The sequence below is a fragment of the Montipora capricornis genome, chromosome 5 (assembly GCF_036669925.1).
Source record: "Montipora capricornis isolate CH-2021 chromosome 5, ASM3666992v2, whole genome shotgun sequence".
Taxonomy (NCBI): Eukaryota; Metazoa; Cnidaria; class Anthozoa; order Scleractinia; family Acroporidae; genus Montipora; species Montipora capricornis.
The window spans coordinates 3,809,894-3,826,729 of record NC_090887.1 but is presented as its reverse complement, the minus strand read 5'-3'; the positions used below and the strand labels follow the sequence as shown (position 1 = coordinate 3,826,729).

At 39.2% G+C, this 16,836-nt stretch overlaps 1 protein-coding gene across 1 annotated transcript in view; it reads right to left on the bottom strand.

Annotated features, from left to right (window-relative positions):
- Window positions 1-3,229: 3,229 nt before the first annotated feature.
- The window catches only part of LOC138050159 (zinc finger protein 208-like), a 17,537-nt gene continuing 3,930 nt past the window's right edge, over window positions 3,230-16,836 (bottom strand). The window contains exons 2-4 of the mRNA XM_068896619.1: window positions 16,624-16,836; window positions 8,615-8,681; window positions 3,230-7,184 (exon numbers count right to left, since the gene is read on the bottom strand). The exon at window positions 16,624-16,836 is cut by the window's right edge and continues 1,066 nt beyond it. Coding sequence (XP_068752720.1) covers window positions 5,595-7,184; window positions 8,615-8,681; window positions 16,624-16,836 — 1,870 coding nt within the window. The 3' untranslated portion in view covers window positions 3,230-5,594. The remainder of the gene's footprint in view (window positions 7,185-8,614; window positions 8,682-16,623) is intronic.

The following is a 16,836-nucleotide window of genomic DNA, read 5'->3' as shown; positions in this document are numbered from 1 at the left end:
AATACATGAGCTACGAATCCCAAGTTAATGCTATTTGCAAGTCGTCGTTTTTTCATTGACGCAATACAGTATCTCGCACAAGGAAGTACCTCTCTGTTGACGTACAGTATCAAGACCCTGTTTCACGCTTTCATTACATGTAAGCTTGACAACTGTAACTCAATACTCTACGGTTTACCAAAGAGTCTTATTGAAAAAATCCAGTTGGTACAAAAATATGCAGCTAAACTTATCTTCAACCAGAGAAAGTACGACCATGTTATGCACCGATCAACTCGAAACTTCAACATCCCCCCCCCCCCCCCCCCAATCCCTGAACTTTTGAAGATTGGATCACTCAAATTCCCGCCCCCTCGGGCCAAAATGGTGTTCAAATGCCCTACCCTATCGTCGGATTAAAATTATCACCCTACGTTAAGCACTCTAGTGTTGCCATCCAGACCTGTAAAAAGGTTTTGGTGCTGGAGAGGTGCAAGTGAGTGCCATGGGACCTCTTTGACAAAGCCTGAGATTCTAGGGGGGTCCAAGGTTAAAATTGGGTTGCTGTGAACTGCATTTTGCACACTTGAGGGCTCTTACCTAGAAAATCAAATAGACTTTGGCAAAGATACTCAAATGAAAATTTTCAATGAAAATACAGACCAAATGAAAAATTTTCATATGTCTGAATTTGCATGGATGTGGTAGTTTTGCCATGATATGATTTTGAGAAAACGTCTTAATCAGAATTACTTTCAGGGCCACAATAAAATTGATGCATAATTTTCAAGACCCGACCCCAATGTATAGCATGATTTCCTTGACCCACCACTTTTTTCATGCAGGTAAATGATGGCCCACCCCACTTTTTCCCAGCCCATACCCTCCTGTACTTTATGACCAGTACCACCATTTCCTGGTTCAATGTCATGGGAAGGAAACAGTAACTTTATTCAACAATTAAGGCGAAGAAGGTGATCGACCGAGATAATCGTAGCGCTGAATTGTCCTCAACAGTATGAGCTGTACAGTTTGAATGGCTTATCAAAAAGTTGTTATCAATAGAGCGTTTTCACCCACGTGACCAGCAGCCATTTAAGATTACTGAAACAAAAGAAAGTATTTGCATACAAATAGGGTTGAATTCCCGGAGGATTAGGTTGGTACACCATCATGGCTGCCATTTCTTTGTTTTGGCACACCAACATGGGCGCTGTGACGTCATGTGAAAACGCTCTATAAGCGATCTGATTTCACAAGCGATGAAATCATTAGCAAAAGCAAAGGTACGAATCATGCATTTTGTGAAAAAAGGAGGTACGAATAATCAAGACACTCCTGAGTATGGTTGTTACTGCTCGTGCCTACATTGCTTGTGAAACCCACCTGCTAGGGACAAATCATTTGTTTCCTGACAGCATAATGCACCGGTGGGGGGCTATGTTTTTGTGTTTGTAGAGAAAAATTCAAAATCATACGTAACTGAGGGGTGCACATTTTTAAGAATAGGACAGTTATAGTGGGAGGGACTTTTTAAACAGTTGAGACACTTCATTGATGAAATGTAGAGCATAGGGATATATATATTCTACTAAGACTTTTAAGGTGGCTCAAACAAGTTTGTTATTAGCAGGATTGACACCACAACACTTTACAAAACCAATGCTATGGTACCATGTGAAACATCAATTATTGCTAAGCAAGATGCAGTCATTTTTGTCATAACAAGTTACCATGGCAACAGGAAATCCTTGCAAAAACACCCTATATTTTGGCTTTAGTTGCTCATATCTGAAAAACGAACTCGGTGACCCATTTTTGTATTGCACAAAAGTGATTAGCAGACAAAGATGAAACTCTCTGCAAAATTTAAAAAAGACTTTAAGAAGCAGATTCTGAGCTACCTTAAATTTTCAATTATTTAAGGTAACGTTTTACTTCACAAAAATTACCGAATCTTTTTCAGCAATAATTGGTGTTTGATGTGGTACCATAACATTGCTGTTATGTGATAGAGTGTTGCAGTGTCAATCATTCTAATAAGAACGTTTCTTTCAAGTGCTAAAACTGGTTTGAGCCACCTTAAGACTTTAATTTTTGATAACTCAGTGGAAAATTCAGAATTACCCCTAAACGTAATGAAATAAGAGCAAAGGGTAGATTCGAACCTGCGACATGTGGACTTCACGCTTCCATTTCGAGCACATTCGTAAACCAATTCGGCTGCCCGAATGAAACCCGAAATTTAACAGCCCATTGATCGAGTGATCCAGTGAGCACCTGAAGCCCCCTCTCTATACCTCATTGAGACTTTGTCATCAGACTGAATACAGGTTTACCAATGTCTAGTATTGCATTTGGGTTGCCTGATTTTCATACAATTCATCCCCATGGCCCTTCGGGAATTTTTATCCTAACAAGGTCTTTTAAATCGGATTCCCAGGAATTTCTCCAGATGATTTTGGTGAATCGGACTGATGAAGAGGAGGGGTAACAATTTTAATAGAATTTTTGGGTAGATGGGCTTATGTTGACAGTTTTCAATTCTCACAAACTAAACGACCTTTTAGATATCAGACCTTCACTGCAACAAAGGAAACAATCCATTCAGTAGCCTATGTAGCTAGTGGTATTGTTGGTGCGAGAGGCAAATTAACGAGCAGCAAAGCCACAGGGAGAATGGAGAGGGGAGCTCGTTAATTTGCCTCTCGCACCAACAATAACACCAACCACGCAGGCTACCCATTCAGTACCTTCACCCGCTGAACTAAGATTTCAACCTTCCGCTTGCATTGATAGAGCAGCACAAACAAAAGGCAAAGTTGCAAGAGAAATGGTTTCAAGGGAACCATTCTTCTTGCAAAAACAGTGTATCATTTAACCTCGCTAATGATCATAATTATTATAATAACACACTTTTTCCATGTTTCGCTTGAGTGTATGAAATATAGACATTGCTGGACTGGCAGTAATGAAGGCTGTGAATATGTCCCCTTCAAACCAGACTATCTAACATCAGATAACACATAAGGCTGTGATGCAAGTATTCATTATATGGACGTAAGCTCAATAATACATGCATTTTGATTGGTCCTCACCTATGATCTATTAGAGGACAGATGCATAGCTGGTGTCAATATTAAAAAAATATATTTCTTTATTGTAATAATTATAAAGTAAAAAGATTCCATGTAGCCGTGCACAAGTAAAGAAGACATCAAAATGTATCTATGAGGTGGTAAATGGAACATCTAAGACTACTATATTGTTAACAAATCCAACTGGTTTGATTACACATTCCCAGTGACAGCCAAATGTACATGTAACATAATCACCACTGGAAATTTCCATAATGAAATGATTAAAATTAATGATGTAAATTTCCATTGGTGATTACATAACATTTGGTTCTAACTGGGAATGCATGAATTATTCTATTAAAACTATGATTAGCTTCTCAGGTTTTTCCAAGGGAGAAGTCACTATCTTCCTCTTATCACCTGGATGTCCCACAAAAGCTGCTCTTGTCACTTACCAATCAATGATCTCTTAAGAAACAATAAATTTTTATTACTTAGTATTAACAACTAATACATGTTAAAGAACAATCACACGTTTTTTGAAAGTCCCGATACTTTTCAGGCATATTTCGGGTGTCATGAAATGCTTTGTGCCTTCAAAAGGATTTAAGCTTTCCCATCACAAAACATTGCAATAATTAACAACAATTCAACAAAGTGGAGGTGGCTAGTGGTGGATATTAATGAGCAGCAAGGCAGCAAGGTAAATATCCCCCACTAACCAATGACACTGAGGTGATTATAGTAACTGTTGTTTTAGTATTATACTAAAACAGTGAGATAATACAGCACAAATATATGATTTTAACTCATTTATTCCTGCAAAGATTACAATATTTTTGCCCTCAAATTGCTGGGAAGGAAAACCGGAGTTTGAGTTGCTAATCAGCACGCACGTTCAACGCTATCCACTGTTTTAGTTTATACTTCACTATTATTATTTTGTTTTCATTGGTCTCAAAATAGCTTTAAAGGTTAATTTCTCAGAAGCAGCTGATCATAGTTTCACGAATTACTTTTCAGGCCCAAAAAGTTCTTGGGGCTTTTGAGAAACTGGTCCCTGGTTCAAAAAATTACACATTCCTGTTTTCTCTCAAGGGATCTTAAAAATTCTTCAGGTTCAAAAAACAATTCTTGAAACTGAGATCTGCTCATTCTTGGATGAAAAAAAAAGAGCTCTCAAAATTATAGCAAACAAAACAATCATTATTATAACTTAAAACACTTTTCTTTTTAAAAAGACATCAAGCTTAAATTTCTTCCTGGACTCAAAATTCAGCTACAAGAAATGCCACCAGTTCTTTATTGTTCCTGTTTTTGAAAACCTCAGTTAGAATGCTAAAATAGGAGTCCAAACACAATGGCATTCGCATTCTGATAAAAATCTCAACTTGCTTGCAATGTGGGCTTAAGCTCCAATGATTGTTAAGGAGGCTCCCTAGAGTTTTAGGGCCACATGCAAGATGGTCGCTAGGATGGCGCATAAAGCCTGAATCACGCCTTTTTCTGACTTTTGTGACTTCTGCGTGACCAAATCCGTAAAATTAACTGCTAATTTTCTTGTGTTCCCTTCGGTAAGGTTTTTTTTTTTAATTGGGCCAGTTCTAATTACGTACAGTTCCCATCAAATACCCTATATTTGTTAAAATCTGTCAGAGCTAATTGACTATATTAAGAAAAATAACAAATTCTAACAGAATATTAGCAAAACCGTCTGAACGACCTTGACTTTTTACTAGTTCAAAATGTCAGGCAATATCATTTCCATAATGTGGCAAAGAATAAAAAAATTCTACCCAAGGAAAGTATATTAAGGAATTTAGGTCAAAAATAGGAATATGTGCGCCTGTCATAAGATGTGATGTTGCCATGGTAACGTATTTGCAAACACTCTAGGGGGCCTCCTTACACTAACACACTGTCTTTTGCAAAAGTTCTTTTGTAAACCAGTAATTTTCTCTTTTGTCTGTACTCTCTCATGCCTACAGTGACTTGTCAAAGTTACAAACTCCTTAAGGCAATATGCACACTCAAAAAGCTTGTCCCCAGTGTGGGCCCTGTCATGCCTATAGAGCATTTTCACATGACGTCACAGCAGCCATGATGGTGTACCAAACCAATCCTCTGGGAATTGAACTCTTATTTTTATGAAAATACTTTCTTTTATTTCAGTACTCCAATATGGCTGCCGGCTGCTATTGTGATGACTAGGATCACTATAATATTAAGAACCTACAGTGCATCCTGTGTGGATGCGTTGATGTCTTTTGTAATGACAGACTGTTTTAAACCACTTCTCAAAATGTTTGCATTTGACTCTCCTCTTCACTGGCCGATTGTTCAGGTGCTGCGTCACAAAACTCTGTGCCGGCAAATTCACTTCTTCTCATAAATGTCACAGTTACGATCTAAATCTTCTCTAACCCATCCCTCACACCCAGCCTCATGATTTTTATAGGTCTGTTCATGTGAAAATGCCATAGTGTGTGTTAAATGATTACCAAAGAAAGTAAAACTGTCATAAATGTCACACTTCTATGGCTTTTCACCTGTTACTGTGTGCATTTTTCTTTCATGAACTCTTCGGCCTCCAATGCCAGTGAATGCTTCATTGCAATAGCGGCAATTGTAGGGTTTCTCACCAGTATGTATTCTTTCATGCACTTTATACCCATCTAATGTTTTAAAAAACTTACCGCAAAAGCTGCATTTGTATGGCTTTGCTCCACTATGTATTCTTTCATGAATCAAACAACCTTGTTTCCTATAGAATGCCTTGTCACAATGACTGCATTTGTATGGCTTTATACCAGTATGAATAGTTTCATGTACCTTGAGACCCCTCTTTCCTGCAAAAGGTCTCCCACAATAATTGCATTTGTATGGTTTCAGGCCGGAGTGTTTTTCTTCATGACTTCTAAGACCAGATAATGTTACGTACGCTTTATCACATTGACTACATTTGAATGCTTTCACACCAGTGTGAGTTTTCTCATGACTTTTTAGCACTGATAAAAGGACAAAGGACTTGTCACAAAGACTGCAATGAAATGGTCTTTGGCCAGTGTGAATTTTCTTGTGGTAAATGAAGCCAGTCCTACTTCTGTATGTCTTATCACAATAGTTGCACTTGTATTTAAATCCACTGTGAGTGAATTCATGGCCCCTAAACCCATTCACAGTGGCATACGATTTGTCACAATGACTGCATTGATATGGTTTCAGCCCATAATGAATGTTCTTGTGGTCAGTGAGGGCAGACTTACTACTGAACGTCTTATCACAAGAACTACACTTGTGCCTTTTTTCTTCAGTGTGAGTGTTCTTGTGGTACTTGAGCGCACACAAACTGGCAAATGACTTGTCACAATGACTGCATCGATATGGTTTCAGCCCATTATGAATGTTCTTGTGGTTGGTGAGGGCAGACTTACTAGTGAAAGTCTTATCACAAGAACTACACTGAAGTCTTTTTTCTCCAGTGTGGGTGCTTTCGTGGTACTTGAGCGCAGTCGCACTTGCAAATGACTTGTCACAATGACTGCATTGATATGGTTTCAGCCCATTATGAATGTTCTTGTGGTCACTGAGGGCAGACTTACTACTGAATGTCTTATCACAAGAACAACACTTAAGTCTTTTTACTCCAGCCTGAGTGCTCTCGTGGTACTTGAGCGCAGTCGCACTTGCAAATGACTTGTCACAATGACTGCACTGATATGGTTTCAGGCCGTTATGAATGTTCTTGTGGTCAGCGAGGGCAGACTTACTAGTGAATGTCTTATCACAAGAACTACACTGAAGTCTTTTTCCTCCAGTGTGGGTGCTTTCGTGGTACTTGAGCGCAGTCGCACTTGCAAATGACTTGTCACAATGACTGCATTGATGTGGTTTCAGGCCGTTATGAATGTTTTCGTGGTAAGTGAGGCCAGACTTACTTGAGAATGTCTTATCACAATAACTACAATGGTGTCTTTTTGCTCCAATGTGAGTGCCCTCGTGGTATTTGAGCCCAGACACACTTGTAAAAACCTTGTCACAATGACTGCACTGATAAGATCTGGTTTGTTGGGAAGATGACTCTGACTTTGTGTCCATAGCATAAGCAGAGGAATGGCAAGTGCCCTAAAGATTTAAGACTAAAACTTCAGCATGATCAAATTGATTCTGGATTATGTTGGACCTTAGTCAAGGATGGTGACTACTATTGTTATCGCCCATGTGTTCTGCTCATCTTGAGATACATGTACTCAGGTTTCCTATGGGCGGTGCTTCCTTATACAGGGATATTTTTGCGTGGTTGTGGAGAAAGCAGAAATTAGCAAACCATGCATTTTTCAGAGTTTATTATTAAGCTGCAATTTCTAAAAGAACGCACACATTACTTTGTACTATATAAAGCTTTTTACAAATACATGTAATGGTTGATTAATCTAATTATCTTTGAAAAATGCATGGTTACTCCAAATTTTTTTTGGATTTCAATAACACTTGTTAAGACCTTCTTTTCCCGTATATTCATAAACAGCGCAAAAATACATTTGAATATTAACAGGCACCATCGTTAAGAATCTCTAGAAATGATATGGAAAGTTCTCAAAATGACATCGCAAAGATCAATCTATTTCTTGACCACAACAAGGTCAAACCAAAATGTAAATTCTTCAAAAACATTAAATTACATCTCTGTGAAATAACAGCATAATTGTAATATAAGCTTAAGGAGGCTTGAAAGGGTTTTTAGCTGCTCGCGCATGCATAACCTACACACGGCATAACTGAGAAACACAAGTCAGCTGAATGAATCAACTTTTTATCAAAAGTAGCGTGCGCAACACCCCGGAAATGAAATTACATAAAATTGTGCAGATCGGAAATAAAACCTTCGCTCACTCATGAAAGATACTTTCAGCACTCAAAGATAAAATTTGTATCCCCGCGTGGCCATGTAATATCCTCTGTCATACTCTTTAAGAAGTTAAAGAATTTAGGGAGATTTCCAACAAAGAAATAAAAACGGTAGGTCGCCAACTTAGTTTTTCGGATAATTTTCAAAAACTGAAATTTAGAGGGCCTTTTTGCGGACCTGGCGTGTTTCCATGGTAACCGATATGATGTCTTAAGTGCCCTTAAAGTATAGACAAGTTCACACTCTTGAGTGCATCATTGGTAATCAGGGCAACATGGTGGGAAATTTAAAGGTTTGTATGGAAATTCAAAGCAAAATATACTGTACATGACTCTACTTTATAGATTTTCGCCTTCATAACCCAAACAAACAAGTTCATGTTCACAACTGAGATGATGTACACTTGGTATCCATTCTTTAGAATTCCTAAATATTGCTTTTTTTGGTCTCCAAACATTCTCTGTAATTTTGTGCCTTTGGAAACGTATGGCAGAAACTCTTGTTAATAAAATAATTTCTAAAACAGCCATTCTCTCCAAATTTATTCTGCCACACCATTGAGTGCATATCTTCTGTTTTGGAAAATAAAAAACCCAAAATTGCATGTCATGAATACTTTTCATTCTTTTTGAACTTCTTTACAAACCTTTGAATTCATTTTTTTCTCCATCTTGCCCTGATTACCCATGATGCACTCCAGAGTGTGAATTCGTCTATTACCCCACAATAGAGTTGCAAAGACATTTCTACTTATTAAATTCTCAACCTCGGATAATGCAATTCTTGTGCTCTGATTGGTTCACTCAATCTCGGTTATCAGCTCATATACCTTAGTTTGACCATATATGGTAAATGATTGCGCTAAATGTTGCTAAGTTAATTTTTTTTACGCCAGAAATCAAAATTTCTCTTGGTATACATGTAAAGCACAAGAAAAACATTTTTGGGGAAAGTCTGGATCAATTTCGAAGCTTAGAAGTACGCGAAAAGATAAGAAATGTTTTTGTAATCACAGGCTCCCCAAGCTGAAAATACGTGGTGTATGCGACAGTTTGTGTATATAGAGAATTGTATGGGAAAATCACCGATCGTAAAAAAATTGTGTAAATAACTATCTCATTTGAAATAAAGTTTTCCTACCTCAAATGTGTGACGAACTTGTCTCGTTTGCCGAGTTTAGAGCCATTCTGATGCCGTTTAGTGAAGTTATCCGGAAGGCCGTTTAGGCCGTTGCTAAAATAATAGGAAGGCCGACCACTCCATCAATCGCTGGCCAGACCTCACTCCACAAATCGTTTTCTCCTCAACAGGAAAAGTCCCGAATCGCAATAAAAGCAACAGTTCCATAAAGCCCAATAAATTTCACTCCAAATACGTGTGTTTCGGTGGCTCAAGACGAACGAAAACTTTGCCTTAAAATTCACCTCTTCGGCTTTCCTCAGAGGCTTGTGACCGGGCAGTCAACAACGGAAACTCGCAAGATGGTTTCAGCCTCAACTCTGATTGGACCATTTGAATTTGACCGCGCGCTGGCAACACGACCGTTGTTGACTTGTGACTGGGCAGTCAACAACGGTCATGTTGCCAGCGCGCGGTCAAATTCAAATGGCAAAAGAGACAAGTTCGTCACATATTTAAGGTAGGAAAACTTTATTTCAAATGAGATAGTTATTTACACAATTTTTTTACGATCGGTGATTTTCCCATACAATTCTCTATATACACAAACTGTCGCATACACCACGTATTTTCAGCTTGGGGAGCCTGTGTTGTAATGAGCCTGCGTCTGTCTGACCAGGTATTACACAACATTGCATCTTCATCAATTCGATTTCGCTAGGATTTTCTCCCTTTTTTCGCTCGTATTTCGTACTTGCAAACTTTTGGAGTTTAAGGAATTTAATAAAACAATTATTCCATTCGCGCTTGTTGGATATGAGAGTGGTTACAGCCAACTCGGCGCTACGCGCCTCGTTGGCTATTTACCATCTCATATCGAACGCGCGCTCATGGAATAATTGTTAATTATAGTTTGGCTACACTATGAAATATCCTTCTTTGGTATCTTTCATCGTTTCACAAACACTATAGCAACGAAAACCCTTTCGAGCCTCCTTAATTTAGTGATGTACATGGAACGACATTGGACATTATCATATTACATGCTTAAATAAGCTTAACCTAAAATTTAGCTCAGTTTACGATCTGCACTTAAACCAATCAAGCTGAATCGGACCTGTCTAGGCAAATTTACCTCCATAAGTGAGTAAAAGAGAAATGAACATAGCTACGATCATCGAAAAGCTAAGTAGAAACAAAAGAAAGTTGAGAGCGTGGACGCCGGTCATCACGGAATTTACAAACAGAAGTATTTGCACAATTTATCGATCATTTCGTTAAAAGGTGAGATGAAGAACAACGAAAAACAAACTTACCTGATTGATACGGCCCCAGATCAAGGAGCCTTTGCACCAGATTTAAAAAATGTGAAAATACTTCGTTTATCAACCTCGTTCTCGGGGTCCTCCCGCACATGGGCAAGGTAAGAGAAACCCTGGGAACGAGGTACGGCGACCGGAAGCGGACTCGTCTTGGCACATTTATTGGCCACATTTATTACTGGGTTGCCTATGGGCAAACCCAGTCGAGGTCTGCGTTAAGTTTGTTTGTTTTCTCTTTTTTTTTTTTTTTTTTTTTTGTTTTTTTTTTTTTTCCGTGTCGGTAAAATTCTTGCCTGTCACTCCCCTGGTAAGTGTTGCCTTTGTGAGCCTTTTGCGCGTATTTTCTTAGGATCGAGAGGGTAGTGGAACTGCGTAGATTTCTCTGGTGGACACAGTAGAATCATCAACTTAGCCTGCAATGGCGTCGAAAGTCATGCAACGCGAATGGCGTTTTAGTGGATCCTTAAACAAAATATACCCTTATGGAGCTCAATAATGGAAAGTCAGTTGGATAAACTAGGCATGAATCTCAAAAGCGACGAGTACTGGACTTCGACAACAATCTATCGCCCGTCGAGACGAAATCAAAGTGAGCAGTATTTACCTGAAGTACATGGTAATTTGACACAATTGAGTTTCTTGTCTTCACGCACGCAATCAAATAGGAAGAGGTTTTCGCCTCTAAGAGCAAATATGTTGTTTGTTTCAATAAAATTTTCGCTGGAAAAGGATTCTGTGGTATTTTCTGCCTTTGTGAATTATAATATCATGTTGTGTATTGAATTTTCGAGCTTAAGGTTCAAATGTGATATGGGAGAAGCTTTTTAGTATTGCTCTGTAAGAAGGAAGGGTTCACAGGCCTGTTGGAAGCGTGCTTGAGTTTCAACAAAATGAGGCCCAAAATCAGTGAAAACTTGTGACGCAGATGAATAATAAAGCAGCTGCTATTTCCAAAATGATGGAATTACCTGGTGATAAATAACGCCGTACGCGTCTTCGAGAGTAAATTTTGACTCTGCATAAACAAGAGTTGGGCGATTGTGATCTTTGTTTTGACTTCGCTCATTGCATTGTCAAACTTTATAACACTTGACAGAAAAAGAAACTTACAAAAACCCGTTATCTTGCCATCATTTGACACAGATGCTTCACTGTTTGGCGAGTAAACATGCCGCGGTAACTTAATCACGACGCCCGCTGAATTCCGGCCATGTCACTTTCGATTTTGCAATTTACTTGAACGTAGCAAAAATCTCCCAAAATGTTTGTCGCTGATCGTAACTTTTTATATTCTATATTCACGGTTCAAAATTAATGTTGTTTTCATGTCATAAATATTTTATTCTCGATCGACCGTCCGAGAAACTTCCTTCTGCTCTTTCTGAAAACTGTGTATCAATATTTATTTGCTTTTTCATCAATATTTGTTTTGCATAAAGCAAGCTAACAGAATCTGTACCTTGCTGAGTTCGCATTTGTTAGCGTTAATAGTATTTTCGGTCAGATGTTTCTGTTTTCCAAGAGGGGTTTATTGTTTTGGTCTCCCATCCCAACACTAACCCCGCGAAACAGGGCTTGACTTCAGTGAAGTTTAGTATTACAAAATTTTCGGATGCTCATAGGGCACACTTGTGGTGAAAAGAAGTTGTGAGGGAACTTGAAAATTATCAACATGTCAGCCCAGAAGCCAATGTTTCTCGCTTCTCTTTTATTTGTTATTCTTCAGAGACTGGAATGCTGTATTTCAATACCACACAGTTCAGTGCCTTCTGATTTTCTGTAGCACGTACCACAGGCAAGCCAGTGTATTGCTGGTTTTCACTCACGTGATCAACAGCCTTGTTTTTCAACGAAAACAAAAGGAAGCGTTTGCATAATAATAGAGTTAAATTCCCGGAGGATTTGGTCGGGGCACCAACATGGCCGCCTTTTCTTTGTTTTGGGCACCAACATGGCGGTCGTGACGTCATGTGAAAACCAAGAATACTTCACAGAAGCATCTAGTTAATAATGCGATAGCCAACCGATAGCCTTACTGCAAGAGAAGAGTTCGCTTCCGGTTCACGTCTTATTTTGCCACCACTACTCAACCGGTACACACAAGACAACAATGTTCATATATGGAGGCGTGGGCCAGCCAAGCCACCGTGCCGTTTATTCAACGCATATGCAGATATATATGTAGAAATATCAAGTAAAATCTATAAACGAAAGAACAGAAGCACCAAAGCCGGACACGAAAACCCCAAAAAACCAGCAGGTGGAAAAAACACGGGGAACGTGTACCCCCGACCAAGGCAGTGGTGCAACCCTTGGGGTTCTAGGGTATGCTAGTGCCTAAACTATAAACATCAATTAACACACGAATAAAATAAAAGAGAGAAAAGCAACCTAAAACGGTGAAGGCTGACCGTAGAATGCCTCACCTTCCTAACGACCACGAATTACAAACTCGAATCCCATGACTCACTGCGCACTAACACCCTCCCCAGACCTCTGATACGTGCCGGCAAAATAGGAGTTTATGATAATACGGTGCAATCACAAATTACATTTTCTATGACGAGCAAAAGGCCACTGTTAGGGTGGATACTTGGAGTAATCAGCAAAAAGGATAACAAAAACACTAAACAAACTGCGGTGATAAATATATTATAATGCATTTGAACTTGACGTTTCGTATGACATGTTAGAGACCTTACGCAACACGACGGATGATGGGGCAGGACGGTAAACTATCCTTGTGTGAGTACAAGAAAGGGTTACGTTTTTACAAACGTTGGCCGTGTAGCACTTCATATTTCATCAGACTTATCTGATTAGTGTGTTATGTGAAGTGGTAGTCACTATGCTAGTTTTGTACCCCATATGAACCATGTGAGCGTTAGCCCTACTAATGGAAATGGGCCCACACAAGGACAGATTCCCACCCTGGTCAGGCTTTTTCTCTGTCCTTGTGTGGGCCCATTTCCATTATATTAGTAGGGCTAACGCTCACATGGTTCATATGGGGTACAAAACTAGTTCTTCACATTACACTCTATTAAATCAGTTAAGTCAGTTGAAATATAAAGTGCTACACGGCCAACGTTTGTAAAAACGTAACCCTTCCTTGTACTTGTACATGTTCATTGCCGTCACTTTAACATCTTCAGTTCCCACGACCTGTTCCCGTCTGACCTTGTAGCTCAGTCGGTAGAGCAGCGGTGATCTAACCCAAAGGTTGTGGGTTCAATTCCCACCCTGCTCAGAGTTTTTCTCTGTCCTTGTGTGGGCCCATTCCATTAGTAGGGCTTACGCTCACATGGTTCATATGGGGTACAAAACTAGCACTTCACATTACACCCTAATCAGTTATCCTTGTGTGAACAGAATTAACTATGAGAGGGTGATGTGAAGTGCTATCTTCTACCCATATAAACCATGTGAGCGTTAGCCCTACTAATGGAAATGGGTCCATTCAAGGACAGAGAAAAACTCTGAACAGGGTGGGAATTAAACCCACGACCTTCTTGTTAGATCACCACTGGTCTAACGACTGAGCTACAAGGTCAGACGGGAGAAGGTCCTGGGAATTGACCCTGTGACCCGCGTGACAGCTAATTACGCATGCATTTTGACGCTATTTCCGGTCTGCATTTGCCGTCCTCCTGGGGTTGAGGAAGTGAAAACAAGGAGTTTGACGTTGTCAGGAAAACGTGAGCATGTTTCTTTCTTTATTTCTTTTATAAATCATCATTTTTCCTTTTCGAAAAAGTTAACTGTGAAAAGTGTTGAATCTTTAAATGTTCCTCGGTATAAAAACGTTTTTGCGGCTGTAAAAAGTCAATTTTTATGGTCTCCCTTTAACCCTATCACTGCCATAAATGCCAATAGGCTATTTCCGAGTTCATGGCTGCCTCCTCTTCAAAGCGAGTCTAAGTGCGAAGTTTTCGTGATAGTAATTGGTTCTACTTTACATATGAATAAAAACTAATTTTCATAAGAAAAACCTCGCACTTAGACTCGCTTTGAAGAGGAGGCAGACATGAACTCGGAACTGGTCTATTAACACTTACAGGTTTTACTCTGTCTAACGCCAGACGATTTTACTCGTCAATGGGGAAGCCCTCGGCGGTAAAAGGGTCAAAGCAAATAGATTTCATGTTGTCGTGCATCTGTTCAGAAGACGGCAAGAATCATCTAATTGTCAAATGAATCTTGTATGACTACTTGACTGGTAAGCAAGCCAACGGACGTTTGATCACGCATTCTCAGTGCCGGAGCCAAATGTAACCAAGAGAAAATGAGGGGAGAGAGAAGGAGGCTCCCGGTCCAGCCCTTGGGATATATCATGTCCACGAAAGTTATTTTTAGACGAGCGGAAGTCTTCCGAGACGTCCGCATGCAGGCTAAACTCGGTCCGATGTTTGAAAGAAAATAAGTATTAATAAGCCTTCCACGGGCGCCATCAATTTCTCTTTCCACTAAGAACCTGAGAGCGAAGCAAGACTGCATGCGGGCGTCTCGGAAGACAGACATCGCCTAGAACAAAGATTTCCGCTCGTCTAAAAATAACTTTCGTGGACATAACATATCCCGGCCAACGCCTTGAGCCTCCCTCTCTGTCCCCTCATTTTCTCTTGATGTAACATAATTTCCAACATGAAGCAATAACAATAATTTCATGATGGAAATTTTTATTACTGATTACATGACATTTGGTTCCCCCTAGGAATGTGTGAGTTATTCTATTAAAACCCTACGATTAGCTTCTAAGGTTTTTCCAAGAGAGAAATCACTTCATCTTATCACACTTGGGTGTTCTGCAAAAGCTGCTCTTGGAAACTACCGATCAATGCTCCGTTTATAATCAATGTTTATTACTTAATATTAACAACAAATAAATGTTGAAGAACAATCACACCTATTAGGGCCTTCTCGGCGTTTCTCGAAAGTCCAAAAACATTTTGGGCGTATTTCGAGTGACACGAAACGCTTTGCGCATGCAAATAACTTTTCAGGCCCGAAACGTTTGTGGGGTTTTTGAGAAACCGGTCCCTGGTTGAAAATACTACACACTGCTGTTTTCTCTCAAGGGGTCTTGAAAACTCTTCAAGTCCAAAAGGCAATTCTTGAAACTAAGATCTTCTTATTCTATTATAGAAAACCGCACAATTATGGCTAAGTTTCATATCTTAAAAAAACTTTTTTTAAAAGACACCAAGTGTTTTATTTCCCCCTGCACTCAAAATTCTGCTACAAAATTTCGAGACTCTCAAGAAATTGCCACCAGTTCAGGCTTTATTTTGTTATAGTTAACTTGTCTTGTTAGACTACTTAGTGGTTTTAGCAATCAGCAAAGCTTAGATCAAATTAGATGTACAATGCTTTGCATTTGCGGTGTTAAGCTCCAATGATTTTCAAACTAACACACTGTCTTTTTGCCTTTCTTTTGTAAACTCTCCACTGACACCAAACCATAAGTGCCCAATCAAACAAGATTTAACTGTTTTCAGATAAAATCTATCATAGCGAAATTTAGAATTCATTACAACGAACCCAACAGTGTATTTAAAGTATAGGCACTTGAGTATTTGAGTATTGCATTATACACTGTACAAAATTCAAAATAAAAATACCAATTTTAATTATTAAAGTGCCAATCAAACTTTAAAAAGGTCCTGATCTTTAGTTAAAAAATTATTCTTGTCCCAGTTCTATTTTCTTTTGTCTGTACTCTCTCACGCCTACAGCGACTCCTTAAGGCAATATGCACCCTAAAAAGGCTTCTCCCCAGTGTGAGCCCTCTCATGCCTATAGAGCATTAATTTTTCACATGACGTCACGGCAGCCATTTTGGTGTCCCAAAACAAAGGAATGGCAGCAATGATGGTGTACCAAACTAATCCTCTTGGGATTTGCACTCTATTTTTATGCAAATCTTATCTTTTGTTTCAGTACTCCAATTTGGCTGCTGGTCACGGGAGTGAAAACGCTCTATTGTGATGACTAGGATCACTATAATATTAAAAACCAGCAGTGCATCCTGTTTGGATGCATTGATGTCTTTTGAAATGACAGACCGTTTTAAGCCACTTCTCACAGTGTTTGCATTTGTGAAACTCCTCTTCAATGTCCGATTGTTCAGGTGCTGTGTCACAAAACTCTTCGCTGGCAAATTCATACTTCTTCGATCACAAATGTCACAGTTGCAATCAAAATTTACTCTTACCCATCCCTCCCATCCGGTGACTGTCTTTGTTCTGTTGTACTCATATGCATCCTCTCATGTCTCTTGTAGGTGCTTTGATGTGTAAACGCCATATCACAGTAAGCACATTTAAAAGGTTTTTCGCCACTGTGTGTTCTCTTGTGTATTATATGACTGCCATAGTAAGTAAAACTCTTGCCGCAAATGTCACATTTATATGGCTTTTCACCTGTG